This window comes from Oryzias latipes, chromosome 7, assembly GCF_053564925.1.
Source record: "Oryzias latipes strain Hd-rR chromosome 7, Olatipes_Hd-rR_3.1".
In the NCBI taxonomy this organism is placed as follows: domain Eukaryota; kingdom Metazoa; phylum Chordata; class Actinopteri; order Beloniformes; family Adrianichthyidae; genus Oryzias; species Oryzias latipes.
The window spans coordinates 15,624,009-15,642,763 of NC_136243.1; the positions used below are offsets into that span (position 1 = coordinate 15,624,009).

The following is an 18,755-nucleotide window of genomic DNA, read 5'->3' on the forward strand; positions in this document are numbered from 1 at the left end:
TTTTTTTAAAAGCCCTTCCAAGAACTCATCTAAATAATAGGCTTATATAAAATATATTTAAGCCAAAAAAAGTGAAACGTTTCTTGCTTTGAAAAAGGAAATTTTACCCATAAGAGAAATGGGTGACAGTTCAACGATTCCGCCTCTTGGACCTATAACCAGTAGGGGGCGCTGGTTTTCACAGACCGGCTGCACTAAACAGTTTCCGCTTACAGACGCTACAATGACAGAGTCGAATTTCCAAGTGTATAAGTTCGTAAAGCTGGTGTTTATTAGCGTGTTTATTGTATTCCTGTCAGTTTTCACCATTGCGTCCATCAGGACATTTTCTTTGGACGTAAATGTTGGACTTCAACTCGCACGCTGGGAAAAAACCAACAACATCTTGCTTGTCATAGACCACCATCAGAGAGAGGAACTGTTAGCAAAGTTTAAAGGTACTTAAAGCATTTCAAACATCAAGCAAACCAGAATAACTAGACATAACTACAAAATTCTCTGGTTTAAGCCAGGTAGAAACCAGAAGTCTGACAGTGTGTTTCTTCTTTCACTCAGAGGCGATCAAAATCCCCACAGTGTCCTCGGAGACGGGCGGCAACACTTCAGCTCTGCTTCAGTTTGGACAGTTCCTCCGTAAAGGTACCCCCCCCCCCCCCCCCCGCGAGTGGTCTGATCCAGGGTGTGTTAATTTCCAGAACATTAAACAGAACAGAATATAATTAGTTAATGGTTCCTGCACAGCCAACTGAACGCGAAGCTTAGCTAATTTGAAGCTAACATGAGAGTCGGTTTGTTTGTTCCTGTGTGTTCGTTGTCCTGCTGACAGCTTAAAGGCCCGTACACACCGGGACGAATATTCGCCAGGCGTTATTCGCCAGCGTTTTTCGTCACGTTTTTTGTGTTCACACCCAGGCGATTTTCGCTGACGATGAGTGGAGTGAACATGCAATTTCATTCCCTGACATTAGATGGCGCTTAATGTAAAACAGAAATACTCCTGTACACAAGGTGGCGCTGCGCAACTTTACGCTTCTTAAAGTCGCTTTTCACTCAGAAGAAGAGAGCAAGTATTTACGCGCTTGTCAGAATCAAACAAAGAAAACATGAATATTTCAAGCACCAGTAGCTCCAACTGGTGCTTGGTTCGGGGATATTTTAGAATGTCCGTCATTATTGCTTCGCGGCAGTGTAGACGCTACTTGGCGTCTATCTTCTTCGCTGGTATGTGTGCTCAGCAAGGCAGTTTTGTGTTTGAGCGCCCCCAAGTTGTGTTTTACTGTAACTTCAGAAGCTCCAGACACGTGAGCAAAAGCGCCGTTCTCATTGGTCGAGTAGATTTCGACGCGACGCGTCGAAAAAAAAAAACGAACCCGAGGCGTTTTTTTTTTTCGACGCTTTAACGCCTGGCGTTTTTTCGCGTCGGTGTGCACACTCTCATTGGGGCCCTTTGTTTAGTCACGAGGCGTTAAACGTCGGCGAAAATCGCCGGCGAAATTCGTCCCGGTGTGAACAGGCCTTAATTAATTATTATTTTTTTATAAACGTTTGCTATAATAATGAAAACTCACAGTGACTGTCTGAAGCAAAAGCGAACTGAATTCATTCGTGTTGCATTCACGTGTCACATCATTTGAAGCTGACTATTCACGCAGACGTTGGCTTCCGATTCCCGAGGGCACTAAAGGAATATTCCACTGCATTCCCGCACTAATAGATCACCTAGATAGTAGAACCAGGCCCTGTTCAAAACCACTGGACCTGCACTGCTCAAACCTGGATTGAATTATGATCTAGATTGTAAAAAGAACACATCAAATTCAAACACAGCTTCTGATGTGTGAAACCTTCCGAGCAGGAAAGTCGCAAAAACATTAAACTTATCTTAAAGTAAACGTGACCAAACCAACTTGTAAGATAACCTCTCTCTTTTTGGACCCAGACATTTGATTGATAGTCTTCCCATTTCAGTTTCACCCATCTCTTACTCTGTTGTTCATATGTCTTCTCTCCCTTTCTCATTTTGATATATCAAATGAAGGTTTCAAGCTGCTTTGCAGAAATGATGTTCCAGAAAATGTCACAGGCTTTTTTAAAATGTAATTTATTTTAATTTTGGCTAAAAAAAACATAATCAAACAACAAACAAAAACAAAAACCCGGGGAACGCTTTCACAATAGCTCGAAAGATGATTGGAGTAGCAGGACGTGTGGAATCAAATGGAATATAAGACAAATGGAAAGCATGATTTCTTCAGACTTGATTAACGTGATGAAATGAACACGCATAGCAGCAAACGGCACCAGATGAATCCTCAAACTAAATGTTCTCATCGAGCTCCAGTCTAATTTGTTGTGCTTTTTGGTTTCAAAGCAATCCAGACAAAACGGAAATGTGTCTGTATAACAGAACTGGCAAAGCTTAAATTTGGAAGATCATTTTTTAGAGAAAACCAAATCACACACTTTCAAGACCACAAGCTTTACTTGACAAATTCCTTCTGTAAGTCTCCGCATCATTTCTTTTTTTTTTTTTTTTTGGTCAGCTTTCCCCACAGTTTTCTCTTCAAGTTTGGTTCAACATGAGATGGTGGCTGATTACAGCCACCTGTTCTACGTGCGAGGGTCCCATCCTGACTTGGTACCATATATGCTGCTGGCCCATATTGATGTGGTACCTGCCAATGAGTCAGATGGCTGGGAGGCTCCGCCTTTTTCTGCCAAAGAGATAAATGGCTTCATCTATGGTAGAGGGACCATAGACGACAAGAACTCTTTAATGGTAGGAGATCAAAAACAGAGTTTTGCATGTATAAACATGTATTGAGCTGAATTAACGATCTTACATTTGTCTTCAGGCCATACTTCAAGCATTGGAATACTTGCTACTTAAAGGCTATGCTCCTCGAAGGGGGTTTTACATTGGTTTTGGTCATGATGAAGAGGTGTGAAGCATTTTTTATTTAACTCTGACTGTAAAAAAAGAAAAAGAAAGAAAGAAAAGATGACAAATGATTAAATCTGATCTCTCTGCTATCTGTCCTTTTTAAGATCCGAGGTTTCAATGGAGCTATGAACATCGTTCGTGTGCTGAAGCAGCGAAATGTGCAGCTGTCATTTGTGCTGGATGAAGGCCTGGCTGTAATGGATGGAATCATCAGTGGCTTGGAAGGACCTGCCGCCCTGTGAGACTTTAAAATGAACTTCAAATCACACCTCTTTTACATTTTGATTTGAATTTTTTTCTTATTGATATGCTGTTTACATGCTTTACAGAATTGGACTGAGTGAAAAAGGCTCGGCCAACGTAAAGCTGTCTGTGTCTACGGCTCCTGGTCACTCCTCGATCCCTCCTAGGGAGTCCAGCATAGGGATTTTGGCTGGAGCGGTAAAAAGGTAAAACAATGGGTTTTCCTTTCCAACATTTTATTTGAATATCATGTTGAGCATCACAGATGAAGAGGACATTTTGTATTTTTCTGCTGGTCCGTCAGACTGGAGGATAACCCCATGCCGAGGCTGTTTGGGCTCGGACCTGAACGGACAACTTTTGAGCACCTGGCCCACAAGGTAGAGCAAACTACTGGATCAACAGGAGTGTTCTAGGTCTATTTTTTTAACCAGTTTTTCTTTATCCTCAGTTTTCACTTCCACTGAAGTTTGTGATGTCAAATTTTTGGCTGTTCTCCTCAGTTCTGTCCAGGTAATCAAAATCCTGTTTGTTCTTCAATGTTCTACCTCTATCATCTTTTGATCTATTGAAAACATTAACCCACTAGTCTTTTAACTGTGGTTTAATCCTTTTAGCCAAAAAAACCCTGTAATTTTCAAGGACATAGTTTCTACAGAGCGGCAGTAGTTCATTAGAAATTTGCCTGTGGCTTGTGGGCGGGAAGGTTAGCAGGGAATAAAGCTGCGTTCACACTGATCATGATTTGGAACACAGTAGCGTCTACTTACAATGTTAAGTCAAAGTACAGATGTGATCTGAGGTCCTGCAGGATGACTTGAGCATTGGTCCAGCAGCAGCGTGGTTTGAACGTCACGGCGCGTTCCAAAGTAAAAAAAATCTAAACTTTGGCGAAGAAGATGCATCAGCTCAACCAATCAGGGACTCAGCTTTGGCCCATGAGGTGTTCAGTGACACGATGAACAGGTGGAGTCCAAAACCAACAGAACAGCTGATCGTGACCTCAGTTATTTTTATTTTTTGCATCAAGGCAGTAATAAAAAGGCCTCTTTTTTTTTATTCATGTTTGTACACTTTCCCTCCTCGGACTAATGCGGGAGAGCAAGTCATTAAACTGGCGTGTCCAAACAGAGGGGGTTGGTGCGTGATTTGCGTTTGGTGTGAACATAGCACAAGCCCACCCCACCCCATAACTGAGAGCTCGAAGTAGGGAGCCCAGCATATTTTCTATATCACAAATAAACCTTTTTCCAATTGTATTTTTGTGTCTGCTCCTGATTCACAACAATTTGAATCAAGAAATGCTGAAAAGAAAAGCAATTTTTTTATCTTAATTTTCTTAATCTATGTCGTTCATCATCAGAAGAAAGCTACAAGAATATGGCAAAAACCCCATTTTCATCCCAGTGCATCTTTAAATGTTGCCTTTTGATTCGGGTCTGTCAGTTTCTCCTCTCCTGCAGGGTACTTGAAAGAAAGCCAGACATGAATGCTTTTGTGAGAACAACCACAGCAGTCACCATTTTTAACGGCGGTGTCAAGGTGATTATTTCTGCAGAACCACATAATCCAGATTACAAGGAAGTTTCCTTCTTCCTCCCATAAGTCATCATTATCTTTCAGATGAATGTCATCCCTTCTTATGCTGAAGCTTATGTAAATCTGCGGATTCACTCAGCGCAGACATTACAGGAGGTTAGGTCTCAGCCTCTTATTTGATGATAACTGCTGCTTGTACTCTGCGATTAAGGCGTCTAACGTCCTTTTCAGGTCATGGACCTCATTGAGGCGACAGTCGGGGACCCGAGAGTCAAAGTGGAGCTCGTTGATGGCTTTGACCCTCTTCCAGTCAGCTCTGCTGATGAAAGGTCCTTCGGCTTTCAGATCATCAAGAAAACGGTGCTGGATTTGTTTCCAACGGTGACAGTAGCTCCAGGTAGAATCCTGACACAAGTTCTCACGCACACATAATGAAATATCACTTTGTAAGAGTCAATGCTGTCTTTAAATGTGCAGGGATCTGTATCGGCAACACTGACAGCCGCCACTTCAAAGACCTCAGCAAAGATGTTTATCGTTTTTCTCCTAACTGGTTTAAACCTGGAGATGTTCAAAGGTAAGAAGTTAGGAGGTCCTACACATTTTTTATTTTCTCTTAGCTTTTAATCTGGTCACACTGGTGGTTATATGGATGAAAATTTCCCCAAATGACTACATTTACATGTTTAAAGCATAATACAGGTTTCTGTAGTTTGGGAAGTCACTCTGTCGGGTTTTTGGAATCTTTTAGGCTTTTAAACCAAACATACTTTCTTTTTTTAATGCGAGTCTTTAACCTCCTGACTACCAAAGAAAAATAAAAATTCTCCAGTCAAAAGTTTTAAAAATCCATCAATTTCTACAATACCCAGAGACCCAAACCTTCACATTTGATCTCACTGAAAAGCCCCAAATGTCGTCTGAAGATACCAAAAGGAGTTCATTCAGTAGTATGCCGTGGTCTGGAGATATTCAGGTTTAGAAATGTCCTCTACAGACATTCAGGAGGTTATAGAAAATTCTACAAATTTTCTAAAAATGATCATGAAACATGTTTTCATTTTTCAGGTTTCATGGGATTAATGAAAGAATTTCCAAAAAGAACTACGAGGAAATGATTCAGTTTTACTTCAATCTGATTCAAAACTGTGACACCAGGAAGCTTCCAGAGCCACACAGCTCTGTCCATGAATTATAGGCTGCTACAAAATGACAGATTTTGTTGTTTTTGTTGTTTGATTGACTTGAATTGATGGGTGAAATGAACAGAATAGCTTATCTGTCTCATTAGATTTCAACAGCAGTATTAAACCTGTCTCATTAGATTAACACTGTTATATAAATCTGAGGTTTACATCCTTTATATGAATGTTTAAAATTGAGTTTTGAAATTGTTGAAAGAAAAGAATTTGAGGATCAAATGTGTTTTTTTTTTCTTGTGATAACAGTACACCTGTGTTAATGAGATGATTTAACCAAAGATTGTTGTTATAATTTAAAAATGTAAATTATTTGCTGGGTTGTTGCAGGGCTGAGGTATTCACAAAGAAAACTTATGAAAAAAAAGTATTATATACAGAGATGCAGGTGGAATTTGCTAATTTGTAACGGTTGAATAAAGTTGATCTTTAAAAAAAGTGTCTCAAGGCTCCTTCACTAACTACAGCTCTCTCTTGTGTTCAGAAATATTTATTTTTTTTTTCCAAGTTGAGATTGTCTAAGTTTTTCCACTACAATTAAGATATTTTACCATCTCAGAATATCAGTAGTAAAAGCCTGTAAAATTGAGATTTTCAGTCTGTCTGTGCAGTAGGGTGTCTGAATGACTGTTGCACTTTCTTTCCACTGAAGTTCTCCAATACAACCTTATGTAATATTGAAATTTTGTAAGAATTTCTATTTTAAAAAATGCCCCCCAAAAAACCTAAAGAAACTATTAAATAAATAAAAAGAAGCAAGGACACATTCAGAAGTTTTAAAAATTAGACCAAAATTCTGCAGAGGATCAGTAATGATAGTTTTGTAAAGAGTATTAATATATTACTAAACTTGAGTTCTAATTCAGCAATTGCATTGAAAGTTCTTTATTTCTTTGGCAATGTGTTTCCATATTTTAAATGTAAAAAAGATTTGTGTTATACATAATTGAATAATTATTGTGATTTGAAGGTGTATTTCTTAAAGGATAACAATGTGTGTAATTGTTGGATTATTTTGAAAACTCATTCCATTTTATTGGTGTAAAAGGTTGTGAAATCTAAATAGCATCACATTTATTCTGCAACAAATCTAGTAAATAAATACAAATGCATCTAAAATATGACTATTTGTTACAGTATTATAAGGATTTTACAAATGTATTATGACAAAAAAAAGCATAAAAATTTAAAAAAGGAAAAGGAGATGTACGTGTTTGCTTGGAAACAAACACTTTAGAAGAAAAGAATGGGAATTTTGCTGAATTTATCATTGATCATTCCAGAATATACCCCACTAATTGCAAATATCAAGCTTCTGCAACTTAACACTATAATACATTTGTGTTAAAAGGGGAAAAAAGTGAAAAGAAATACGTTTTTTGGGTAAAGATCAATCAGGTTTTACAGCAGTGTTTGCAGTAAACTTTTCAGACTCTTCATGGCCATGTGCAACACTTGCAGCTGTCCTGGAAAACTAAACCATGGGGGCATGTTTGGATCCTGGTTATGCCATCGGCGCAGTTGTAAAAAGAACCTGGAGCATCTGGTTTGGCGTAAACGCCTCCAATCTTTGTGGCACAGAAGTTGGTGTCAGGAGCTGTTGGTCTGGGATGGGGTTTGTTTTGGGTGTGAACCTGAATGGTTTCTGCAGTAGGCAGAGGAGGAAGATCTGGAGAAATGATGCATTATCCTTAAGTCAGTACAACTGAAACCAAGAAGACATTTGATGTGTGGTCCAATTGGACAAAGCAAGTTTACAATGAAGAGGGATTCTCTAACCTGAAGCCAAAAGTGATTGAAGATGCTTGATGAGGGGATAGTTTCCTTGTCCACAAAACTGTCCAGCAAAGTCGTCAAGATCCAAAGACCAGACGAAGGCTCCACCAAACCCATTATCTTTCAGGTATCGAACCTGAATGAGAAATGATGGAACCACTTTGAAACTAGTTAAAGTCTCAGGGAACAACTTTGTGTTTGGTAGAACAAGAAGGTAACTGGGCAACATCTTTACTGAAACAAACCTTAGTATGAAAACTGTCTTTGTCGTCATATCCAACCCACTCGTTTTGTTTGATGGCATATGGAACTCTCTGAACCTCGATTAAATGAACGCTGGCTCCTTTAAGAAATGTACAAATCTGAAAGGAAGACAATAATCCCATTTTCAAGTGGACTGTGATGATTGTGTAAAAAAGATCAACTTTAAGATTTAATCTGATGAACAACATGCAATAAAAGTTTTTAATCTTTCATTCTGTTTCACCTCATAATAGGACCAGAAACCAGCCTCCCCTGTATAAATGCCAGCAGCAGCAGGACCAATGACTGGGGCTCCAAGCTGACTAGATTGAGTAGAAAGTTGAAAACTTCGTCCGTATGTACCAAAGCCCATGTTCAGTTTTTCTGCAGGAGTCCCTTTGTCTCTCCAGTACCTCATGGCAAAGTCCTGCAGCATATATAAAATTTAATTACATCCAGTTATTTACATGACAGACAAATACGTTATCCAGTAAACTGTAAGTGAAATTGACTGTGTTTAAATTTACACATTGGAGTTTTAATTACAATGTGGGATCTCATAATATAGTTTTATAAATGCTCTTGGGATTTAGAGCAGTTGGAGCGTGGACTTGAAACACCTCACTGAGACTTAATTATTTAAGAAAAAAAAGAAGCACCCTGATATATACAAAATATCATCTTAGTGATTCAAAGAGACACTCAAAGCTATATAAGAAATGTACAGAAAAATCCCTTTTAACAAAAAAAATAACGAAAAATATTTATGAAAAATTGTCTACATTATTCTCAAAAAATAAAATACTCCACAGGAGTGGTTTTTAAAATTTTCAGATGTTTAAAACAAAACATGCCCTATAACTTACAGTGTTTAGGTAGACATTGTCGCCGGTGTCCTGGGAGCTTTTAAATAAAGGGCTGTTATGTCCTGTGACATTTTCCCACGAGCCGTGCAAATCATAGGTCATCACATTCACAAAATCTAAGTACCTAGTAAAAATAAATTGAGGTTAATCGAAACAACTAATAAACAGATTATAATTGTGGGTTCATGATTTGGTAAATGATAAATCAGCTTACTTTGCCATCTCTGGGATTTCATAACCTGCATCAATAGTTCTTTTTCCAGCAGAAACAGCAGCAGAGATCAACAACCTGGCCTGTCCAGTTGAAGCTCTCTCAGCCTCATAGGCTTCAAAGAGCTCCTATTACACAATTACAAAAAGTGACCTCAGGCCATTTGATAGTAATTTTGCAAAGAGGCAGTTCAAGACCTTGCATAACATTGTGAATCTCTGCTTGTCCTCCAAAGGACTCCCTCTTGCTGCTGGATACTCCCAGTCTAAATCTAGTCCGTCAAATCCATGTTTTCTTAATAATTTGATAGACGACTGGATGAATGTGTTTCTGCTTGTTTGTGTTGACACCATTGTAGTGAATCTGTAAAGCAACAGGGACAAGATGCTGTTCACAGAGAAAACGCACAATACTGTTAAGGCAATGTCACATTGCCACTACTTACATTTTGCGCACACTGCCCAAACGAAAATTGGTCATATGTGAATATACGTGGAAAGAGTGTGCCACATTAAACCCACGGAACTAGTACAAATAAATCATGCAAAGAACATTTAAATCAATGTAGAACATGAACTGTGTATGATATACAATTCACCAGTAATTTGTGCGTCAATTACGTAATTTAAACGTGATATGTGCTCCACATACACGATATAGTGTAAAAGTTATACCGGTACATGGGTAGTACATGCATGAAAAGTCTGTTAGACATACAGTATATGGACATACATAGAACGGTCTTGGAAAGCCACTAATGTTGCATCTCGCAAAAATATAAGATTTACGTAATATTTCCATATAAACTATGTACTTAAAATATGCATAAACTGCTTAATTTTCAACCAACCAAAAGCTTTGAAAAACTAAAAACTGAGTTCACATGAAAACCCGTCGGCCAAAACCCTCGACAGACATCTGCGCACATTGATGAATGACAAACGCAAGAAACATTTATGGATTACGTATATCACACATGTATCAACAAAAGACAACATTTACACACGTATTTCCACAATACGTGGAAAATGTGCAAAGTGGATGTAGTGGCTGTGTGACACGTCAGCAACAGCTTGAAATATCTCACTTTTGTGTTCCAAAATTCCAGCCTCCAACTGCCAGCAGTGTTTTAAGATTGGGATTTCTGTTGGGAGATACAGATATAGATTTTTACAAAAATACACCATTCAGCATTTTATAATTAGTAACAAAGAGGAACAAACAGACCTCTGTTTAAGTCCATTGAAAGATGCATAGAGCCCATCATCATTCCATTCTATAGTGACCAACTCATTTTGATCATTAATACCAGCAAAAGCATAGATCAGGTGGGTGCATAAGTTTGGATCAATATTTGAAGGTAGAAATTTCCCGTTGCCTGGTCTGTATTGAGACCAGTTTGTGAAATAACATACCAGTCTGAAGGATGACACTATACAAAAATAAATGTTACTTGTAACATTCAGCAGTTAGAAAGCAACAGAATTAATATGCAATGTTTATGTAGTTGCTGGACTCACCCAAACTGACAAAAGACAGACAGAGACCTGCAAAAATTCAGAACAGCTCACTAAAGAAATACTCCATCAAGAGGTTAAAAGAATAAATTGAAGTGTTTTTTTTTTCTTTACCTGCTATTAGTGTGAGCCTGGTCATGGTAGCTTCTGTCAAAAACACTTCAACAAGAAGAAGCGTAATGAGCTGTGCTTTCTTAAAGAAAAAAAAAGACATATATTGTGCCAATCATTAACAGTGAGCAAACACACTGATTCCAATGTTACTCAATTCTTGTCAATACTCTAAAATGATCTCTGACCTTTAAACCTTGTTTTGCAATGATTTAGGCTAGCAGGGCTCACCAACCCTGGTCCTCATGAGCCTCGACCCTGCCTGGTTTCCAGCTCTCGCTGGTCTGCTTAATACTGACTAACTAAACCAGGTGTGTTTAGTCAATCAGGATGTGGAATCACTTGAGTCAGCCAATCAGCAGAAAGATGGCTCTTGAGGACCAGGGTTTGCGAGCCCTGCTGGCTTAAATCATTGCAGAACAAGGTTTAAAGGTCAGAGATCATTTTAGAGTATTGACCAGAATTGAGTAACATTGGAATCAGTATGTTTGCTCACTGTTAATGATTGGCACAGTGTATGTCTTTGTGTGCACACAGCTGTAGTTTTAGCATATCATCACAAATATGAGAAAAAATATTGATGAGTGAAACAGAAAAGACGTAAAAAATCACTGCATTGATTTTAGAAAAAAAGCAGTTTTACTTCGTCATCCTAAATGTCCCTGGAAAATTGTTTATTTTCTTTCCCCTAAAGGATTCTATTGTTTTGGTGAAAGTAAAATATTTAATTTAGCACAAGATCGCTCTGATCTTCTATGAATTAATATGTATAATGTATGTATTGTCTTCATCACTCTTATGCTATGTTCACACTGGGCTCGAAAACACATGTTCAAGCGTCCTTTCCTATTTTTATTTTTTTTTTCAATTATTATTTTTTTTTTAACTTGTTCTGTCCAAGAGCTGAGCACACAGATAGGAGCTGGTGGCCTCTTGTGTTGAACATATTTTACTTTTACAACATGGGATTGTGAATCTTCTGACACACAAGGTGTATATTTAAATAAACCCGTTTTGTAATTTAAATTAAACTTTATTTATATTAATTATATTTGTAACTATTTTTTGCTGGACCGGACGGAAAAGAAGAGGAGGGAAGAGAGGGGGGTTGATTGGAGGATGATAAGAGATGGGGGAGGATGTTAAATCATAAAGCATCATAAAGCAACAAGCAACAAGTTGCTGGAAGTGTATAATCATTACTATCAGGTGGAGATGTGTAATAAATCTAAAAGGGGCGGGGCCTGTCCACCCACACACTTAAATTTTACAAACATAGCTGTTGGCTGCAAAAATCTTCACATATGTCAACACGTACACAATAGGAATACCGTTCATACACGCATGTATATCCATCCAGACTAACGTGAAACATTACATTCAGTCAAGCAAACTATTAGTGAAAAGGGGAGCTAGCACCTGTGAAGTTTCATGTTCTTCTGGGGGGGATGATGGAATTTAAAAAAAGAAAGAGGAAGAGTGCCCACCAGGGATGGGATAGGGGTCAGAAAATCAGAGGTCCCATACCTCTTTGTATGTGTGTTTGTGTGTATGCATGTGTGTTGTAGAGTATATTGTTGTGGGGTAAAGGGTGTGTGTCCTGAAGGGTGCAGTTTAACCCTTGTGTTATCCTAGGCACTTTAACGGTGGGAGTTGTGTCATCTAGACCCACTAGACAGTGCTCTGAACCTTTTTTCTTTAAGGATTTGTGAACCTCACCTGTGTCCATGGATTTCATGAAATCTTTCCACCTTTATCCACCTTTGTCATGGTAGGGATAACACGTCAATGTGAGGGTGGGGTCATCTAAGATAGCACAAGGGGTTACATTGGCGGGTAGGGCACTGAACGGACATCTTCTGCTTGCTGGCAGTGATGTCCAAGCACGCCCCCTCCCAAGGGTCCTATATGTCAAAGGTACAATTAAACCTGAGAGGGGAGGGGCACGAATCCATGCGTCAACCATGGGAGGGGATTACTGCATGTACCTCCCCCCCTGAGGTGCATAGCACGCTGACGACCCACCCGACACAAATAGAGAGGAGCCAAAAAAGAGCCGGTCCCAGGACCAAGCACCCGCCCCCGCCCCCAAGCATTGCCCTTGGGAGAGTTATGGTCAGGCACCGATGGGGCTGAGGCAGCCAACCTGTTAGGGCAACCACAGATTGCCTCAGTAGGGACCCCAACCCACCAAACTTTCAAGGTCCCGTAACGATAGTGGACTTTTGGATGCTGATTGATGACTGAGAAGAAAAATAATAATATCCAACTCAGTTTTGCTCCCGCTGCCTTTTTTAAAACACACACTAAGATGCATGTTTTACCGGTTTGTTTTTACATGCCGGTGCCTTAAAACCCTGTGTGCCTTTTGTATAAGTTATCCCTTGTGCTATCCTAGGCACTTTAACATTGGGAGTTGGGTCATCTAGACCCACTAGACAACGTGCTGAACCTATTTTCTTTAAGGACTTGTGAACCTCACTTGTGTCCATGGATTACATGAAATCTTTCCACCTTTATCCACCTTTGTCATGGTAGGGAGAACACGTCAGTGCAACGGTGGGGTTTTCTAAGACAGCACAAGGGTTAAATATAGAAAAAGCACCCATACCTGAAACTGCACCATATAATCCAGTGCGCCCTATGGTCGTGAAAATATGGTAAATGATAACTGTTACAGTCGGCAGTACAAACTAATGTTTTGGTTATGAGCTTAAAATATGTTACAAAAAACAGTAATTGTTTCATTCCTTTAAAAATTGAAATGAGTTTGAATTGAATTATTTCAAGCAATCAAAGCAAGAATAATGCAAAAAACAATACAATCAGCAGACGTCTTGGGTTATTTTTTCACATACCTGACAGTGATTCCGCCGAAACATGTCTGGTATGTGAAAAAACAAACCGTGTCTGATAAAAAATAACCCAAGAAGTTATTTAATCTTATAGACACAATGAACTGTATTGAATTAATACAATCAGTAGTTATACGTTCAGACAAAGATGTATCAAACTTATAATAATTTGACTTTAAATCAAAGATTGCTTGAAAGGGAGTGGAAGGAATCCCACCCCTGTTCTACCGTACCATTTTCATTACATGATTTATCATTATCTTGTTCATGACGTTTTATCAGATATCTATGCCTTATCAACACAGTTTCAGGTCATTTAGAATACTTAAGTATCAATAAATCACATGACAAAGATGAAGTACCTAATAACAACGTAAAACAGACAAAACTCTATTTTAGAAAACAACATAGCACATGTAGATCAGTTATCTAAAATATGTGCAGATTATTTTCATTAGAAAAATCAAGACTATGATTAAAAATAACCCCATATCAGAAAAGGTAGACATAACACTGTTTCAGAAATCTTCATAGCATGGGCAGATCAAGTTTTAAAAATACATGCAGATTATTTTTTTCATTAGAACAATCATGAATGTAATTAGACAAAACACTATTTCCGAAATCACCATAGCATATGCAGATCAAGCATCAAAAGCTAAAAATATTTTGTTTGAAAAATCGTGAATCTCTTTTTGGGGCAAGTGAAGTGTTATAATTAGAGATTAATCACTTTAACCATCTTCAATAATTGATTAAGCAATTTTATTGTTATATTTATAAGGTAATGCTGTGAAAGAAAAAAGGTCCATATTTTGTCCATTGTCCAACGTTGGTACTCCATTTTCTGCAGCCTGATTGACAGCCATCCTTCTGGATTTAGCAGAGTTTACAAGTTCTCTTCTCTGTAATGTCTGCAGACTTAATTTGTTACGGTCATTGCCCTTCTGCAGCTGTTTTTGATGTTAACAAAAGTGTTCAGAATTGTAAAAACATTTATTGATTTATTTAAAACCAGATAATCTGTAAGTGTCAGGGTCACTAGCTAAATAAAAAAAAATTCAAACGAAATGGGGGGGATAAACTTCTGGTTCCAGCCAAATTTCTTGGCGTCATCCGGTTGTCTGCAGCCAGGTCCTTTTGGTTATTGCTGCCAACTTTGTAAACTCTTCATGGCCATGTGCAACACTTGCAGCTGTCCTGGAAAACTAAACCATGGGGGCAGTTTTGGATCCAGGTAATCCCATTGGCGCAGTTGTAAAAAGAACCTGGAGCATCTGGTTTGGCGTAAACGCCTCCAATCTTTGTGGCACAGAAGTTGGTGTCAGGAGCTATTGGTCTGGGATGGGGTTTGTTTTGTGTTTGAGCTGTATTTGTGGATGGAGTCACTTGGACCTGAATGGTTTCTGCAGTAGGCAGAGGGGGGAGATCTGGAGAAATGTTAAATTATCCTTAAGTCAGTACAACTGAAACCAAGAAGACATTTGATGTGTGGTCCAATTGGACAAAGCAAGTTTACAATGAAGAGGGATTCTCTAACCTGAAGCCAAAAGTGATTGAAGATGCTTGATGAGGGGATAGTTTCCTTGTCCACAAAACTGTCCAGCAAAGTCGTCAAGATCCAAAGACCAGACGAAGGCTCCACCAAACCCATTATCTTTCATGTATCGAACCTGAATGAGAAATGATGGAACCACTTTGAAACTAGTTAAAGTCTCAGGGAACAACTTTGTGTTTGGTAGAACAAGAAGGTAACTGGGCAACATCTTTACTGAAACAAACCTTAGTATGAAAACTGTCTTTGTCGTCATATCCAACCCACTCGTTTTGTTTGATGGCATATGGAACTTTCTGATCCTCGATTAAATGAACGCTGGCTCCTTTAAGAAATGTACAAATCTGAAAGGAAGACAATAATCCCATTTTCAAGTGGACTGTGATGATTGTGTAAAAAAGATCAACTTTAAGATTTAATCTGATGAACAACATGCAATAAAAGTTTTTAATCTTTCATTCTGTTTCACCTCATAATAGGACCAGAAACCAGGCTCCCCTGTATAAATGCCAGCAGCAGCAGGACCAATGACTGGGGCTCCAAGCTGACTAGATTGAGTAGAAAGTCGAAATGTTCGTCCGTATGTACCAAAGCCCATGTTCAGTTTTTCTGCAGGAGTCCCTTTGTCTCTCCAGTACCTCATGGCAAAGTCCTGCAACATAAATAAAATGATTAAAAGACATTTGGTAAATTTATATTTGAAAAAGGAAAATCAGCAAACTTTAACTTTAAAGTGAAGCATAACTACTTAAATTGGGCATCCCTTATCTGAAAGAAACCTGGGTTTATATTCTTTCTATAGAGTTGAAACATTCAGAAGGATGAACCAGAACACCCCACTGTCAGCTGGCCATAAGAAGAGTAATGTTTATTGACATTTTATACTCAATCACTCACAGTGTTATGGTAGACATGGTCCCCAAAGTCCCGAGATCCCTTGAATAAAGGGCTGTAATGTCCTGTAACACTTTCCCAGGTGCCATGGAAATCATAGGTCATCACATTAATAAAATCGAGGTACCTGAAAAAAATTTTGGGCTGATCATTTACCGTATAATTTTTGAATGTTGCTTTCAGGACTTTCAGAGGTCCCCAGATCATTCATTCATAGAAGACAAGAACAAATAATATCTTCAATCTTTTGTTTCCACTACCGCCCACTCTCTCTGAATAAGGTTTAACCCTGAAACTCATTCCCTTGCCACAGCCTGTCAGCTTAGATCTTTTCTGGTTCAAAAACCTTCCCAAACCTCAAGTACCTTCAAGCAACGTCTATCAGTGCATCACAATATCCATCAGGAGCTTTATTTGATGGAAAAGCTACACAGCTGTAAAAAATTGTAAGAAACTTAAATAGACAAACCAGACATTCAAAAGGGCACAACAACCCCAATGTAGTTGCTGAGTGTAATGGAGAAAAAGAAGCAGCCCAGTTTTTACTTTTAACCCAAGCCCTCACCCTCTGTTACCAGATTTGAAGCCACACCAAGGTACCAAATATTAGAGTTCCTCAAAAGACCACTGGAGGCTAATTTCAAAAGGGAGCATTTTTCTCGCATTAAAAAGTGTAACTTTATACAGATGACAAACATAGGCTTTGAACAGCGCAGTAGAATTGTTTGTCTCCAATCTTTATTGGTTCATTTTCATTTAAAACTGTAAGACATGTGAAAAGTTTGCTGACATTTATCAGCCGTAGTTAAAACAGATTTTTTAATTTGCCCATTTGAGATTGATAATTGGCTCTTTAGCTTGTGGTCCTTATATTCAAGGTGGGGTCCATTTTATTAGTTACAACATCTTTTCACGCTTGTTGCTGGTTGATTAGAGTATTTACAATTAGAAAAATGCAGTTGATTACCAAATGCTAGTAATGGACTGGACATTTACTGGATGCAGGATCATTTTGAACCGGCACTTTTTTTTTTTTGGGAGGGGGCGACCACTTCCTGAATTATTCATGTGGTACAGCTGAGCAACAAAGCTTCAGATGTCATAATTTCCTGCTCCTCCCCTAAATGAAACAAGCCTTGATACGCTTCTTGATTACCCCCCCCCACACACACACACACACACACACACACTACTTCAAAGCACACGCTTTGAAGCCCTGATACACATCATATTCCTACCAAATACTGTGTTCCAATATGGCCAAAAAAAGAGAATCAACTTACTTTGCCAACTCTGGAATTTCATAACCAGCATCAATAAATCCTTTACCAGCAGAAACGGCTGCAGAGACCAACAACCTGGTCTGTCCAGTTGAAGCTCCTTCAGCCACATAAGCCTCAAGGACCTCCTGTAAATTACAGAACAATTTCATTTAATCTTTTTTTTGTTTTTTTGGCTTCTTCCTTGAGGGGTCAACACTGCTTCCATCTGAATCTTAAAAAAAGAGTCACTTTATGCAGTATTGTAAACATTAGTTACACAACAAAGTGACAGTTTCAGACATTACCTTGCATAACATTGTGAATCTCTGCTTGTCCTCCAAAGGACTCCCTCTTGCTGCCGGATAGTTCCATGCCAAATCTAGCCCATCAAATCCATATCTTCTTAATAATTTGATAGAAGACTGGATAAATGTATTTCTGTTTGCTCGTGTTGACACCATTGTAGTGAATCTGTAAAGCAACAGTGACAAGATGCTGTCAGACAAAAGAAGGCTTATTATATTTAGTAACAACATAAAATATCTCACTTTTGTGTTCCAAAATTCCAGCCCCCAACGGCCAGCAGTGTTTTAAGTTTGGGGTTTCTGCAGGGAGATACAGATCTAAATTGTAAGCAATACACCATACCTTAGTGTTACCTTAGTAATATATGATAACCAAATAAAACAAACCTCTGTTTGAGTCTATTAAACGATCTGTAGAGTACATCATCGTTCACTTCTACAGTGACCAACTCATTTTGATCATTAATACCAGCAAAAGCATAGATCAGGTGGGTGCATAAGTTTGGATCAATATTTGAAGGCAGAAATTTCCCGTTGCCTGGTCTGTATTGAGACCAGTTTGTGAAATAACATACCAGTCTGAAGGATGACACTATACAAACAAAAAAAGTCATATGTAACATTCAGCAGTTAGAAATCAACAGAATTAATATGCAACATTTATGTTTATGTAGTTGCTGGACTCACCCAAACTGACGAGAGACAGACAGAGACCTGCAAAAATTCAGAACAGCTCATTAAATAAATTGTCTAATGAGAAATTGTTTTTAAAAAAGGGTTCATGCGAATTAATAGTTTTTTTTAACCTGCTGTTAATACAAGCCTGGCCATGACAGCTGCTGTTGAACACCTCACCAAGAGGTCTCCCGCTGAACTGTGTTTTTATTTTAACAGAAACTGTGACAATCATTAACAATGAATAAACACAGTGATGAACTTCTTATACATTCTAATGTTACTCAATTCTGGATACGTATCAAAAACAATCTTTGGACTAAAAAGAAAAAATGCAAAATAAAAGTTTCAATGATTAACTTTAAACAAACATAGTGGTGAACCTCTTATATCGTGAGTGTGATTATATCTGGCCTGCCAGATCATTTTATATCATTGTTATTAATGGCCTGGCGATATTTTGCACTGGTATAAATTATCTACAGATTCCATAATGCAGAGCTTCAGCTGCCTTGCCGAGTGTTGCCTGATTGGGCTGTTTCCAGAGAATCTGATATTGA

General features: G+C 38.5%; 3 protein-coding genes across 3 annotated transcripts; 1 reads left to right on the top strand and 2 right to left on the bottom strand.

The window, feature by feature from the left end:
- Window positions 1-7,125, top strand: pm20d1.2 (peptidase M20 domain containing 1, tandem duplicate 2). The gene is made up of 13 exons (XM_004070836.5): window positions 1-437; window positions 556-639; window positions 2,544-2,779; window positions 2,856-2,942; window positions 3,049-3,182; window positions 3,274-3,393; window positions 3,492-3,567; window positions 3,639-3,700; window positions 4,651-4,729; window positions 4,811-4,882; window positions 4,958-5,123; window positions 5,204-5,303; window positions 5,795-7,125. Exons 1-13 carry the CDS (start codon window positions 119-121, stop codon window positions 5,922-5,924), a joined length of 1,665 nt encoding a protein of 554 aa, XP_004070884.2. The 5' UTR covers window positions 1-118; the 3' UTR covers window positions 5,925-7,125.
- On the bottom strand, window positions 6,931-10,991 carry LOC101163739 (acidic mammalian chitinase). The gene is made up of 12 exons (XM_011477446.4): window positions 10,838-10,991; window positions 10,653-10,731; window positions 10,542-10,568; window positions 10,249-10,453; window positions 10,109-10,165; window positions 9,219-9,384; window positions 9,025-9,149; window positions 8,811-8,934; window positions 8,189-8,371; window positions 7,947-8,063; window positions 7,705-7,837; window positions 6,931-7,594 (listed from the first exon to the last, which is right to left on the bottom strand). The coding sequence occupies exons 2-12, from the start codon at window positions 10,675-10,677 to the stop codon at window positions 7,362-7,364; spliced, it is 1,395 nt and encodes a 464-aa protein (XP_011475748.2). The 5' UTR covers window positions 10,678-10,731; window positions 10,838-10,991; the 3' UTR covers window positions 6,931-7,361.
- A 2,594-nt stretch (window positions 10,992-13,585) lies between these two features.
- On the bottom strand, window positions 13,586-18,446 carry LOC144981290 (chitotriosidase-1-like). The gene is made up of 11 exons (XM_011477445.4): window positions 18,327-18,446; window positions 18,208-18,234; window positions 17,908-18,112; window positions 17,764-17,820; window positions 17,521-17,686; window positions 17,237-17,361; window positions 15,957-16,080; window positions 15,529-15,711; window positions 15,287-15,403; window positions 15,045-15,177; window positions 13,586-14,934 (listed from the first exon to the last, which is right to left on the bottom strand). Exons 1-11 carry the CDS (start codon window positions 18,349-18,351, stop codon window positions 14,675-14,677), a joined length of 1,422 nt encoding a protein of 473 aa, XP_011475747.3. The 5' UTR covers window positions 18,352-18,446; the 3' UTR covers window positions 13,586-14,674.
- Between the last annotated feature and the right edge of the window lie 309 nt (window positions 18,447-18,755).

What these genes read in the sequence shown, in the direction of transcription:
- LOC101163739 (XM_011477446.4), bottom strand. Translation starts at nt 10,677, where the DNA reads ATGACCAGGCTCACACTAATAGCAG. An exon ending in ACAATGTCTACCTAAACACT is followed by an intron (nt 8,372 to 8,810) that starts GTAAGTTATAGG and finishes TATATGCTGCAG; the next exon opens with GACTTTGCCATGAGGTACTG. An exon ending in AAGACAGTTTTCATACTAAG is followed by an intron (nt 7,838 to 7,946) that starts GTTTGTTTCAGT and finishes TTTCTCATTCAG; the next exon opens with GTTCGATACCTGAAAGATAA.
- LOC144981290 (XM_011477445.4), bottom strand. Translation starts at nt 18,351, where the DNA reads ATGGCCAGGCTTGTATTAACAGCAG. An exon ending in ACCATGTCTACCATAACACT is followed by an intron (nt 15,712 to 15,956) that starts GTGAGTGATTGA and finishes TTTATGTTGCAG; the next exon opens with GACTTTGCCATGAGGTACTG. An exon ending in GTTTCTGGTCCTATTATGAG is followed by an intron (nt 15,404 to 15,528) that starts GTGAAACAGAAT and finishes TCTTCCTTTCAG; the next exon opens with ATTTGTACATTTCTTAAAGG.
- pm20d1.2 (XM_004070836.5), top strand. Translation starts at nt 119, where the DNA reads ATGGGTGACAGTTCAACGATTCCGCCTCTTGGACCTATAACCAGTAGG. An exon ending in ACGACAAGAACTCTTTAATG is followed by an intron (nt 2,780 to 2,855) that starts GTAGGAGATCAA and finishes ATTTGTCTTCAG; the next exon opens with GCCATACTTCAAGCATTGGA. An exon ending in GTTTTGGTCATGATGAAGAG is followed by an intron (nt 2,943 to 3,048) that starts GTGTGAAGCATT and finishes GTCCTTTTTAAG; the next exon opens with ATCCGAGGTTTCAATGGAGC.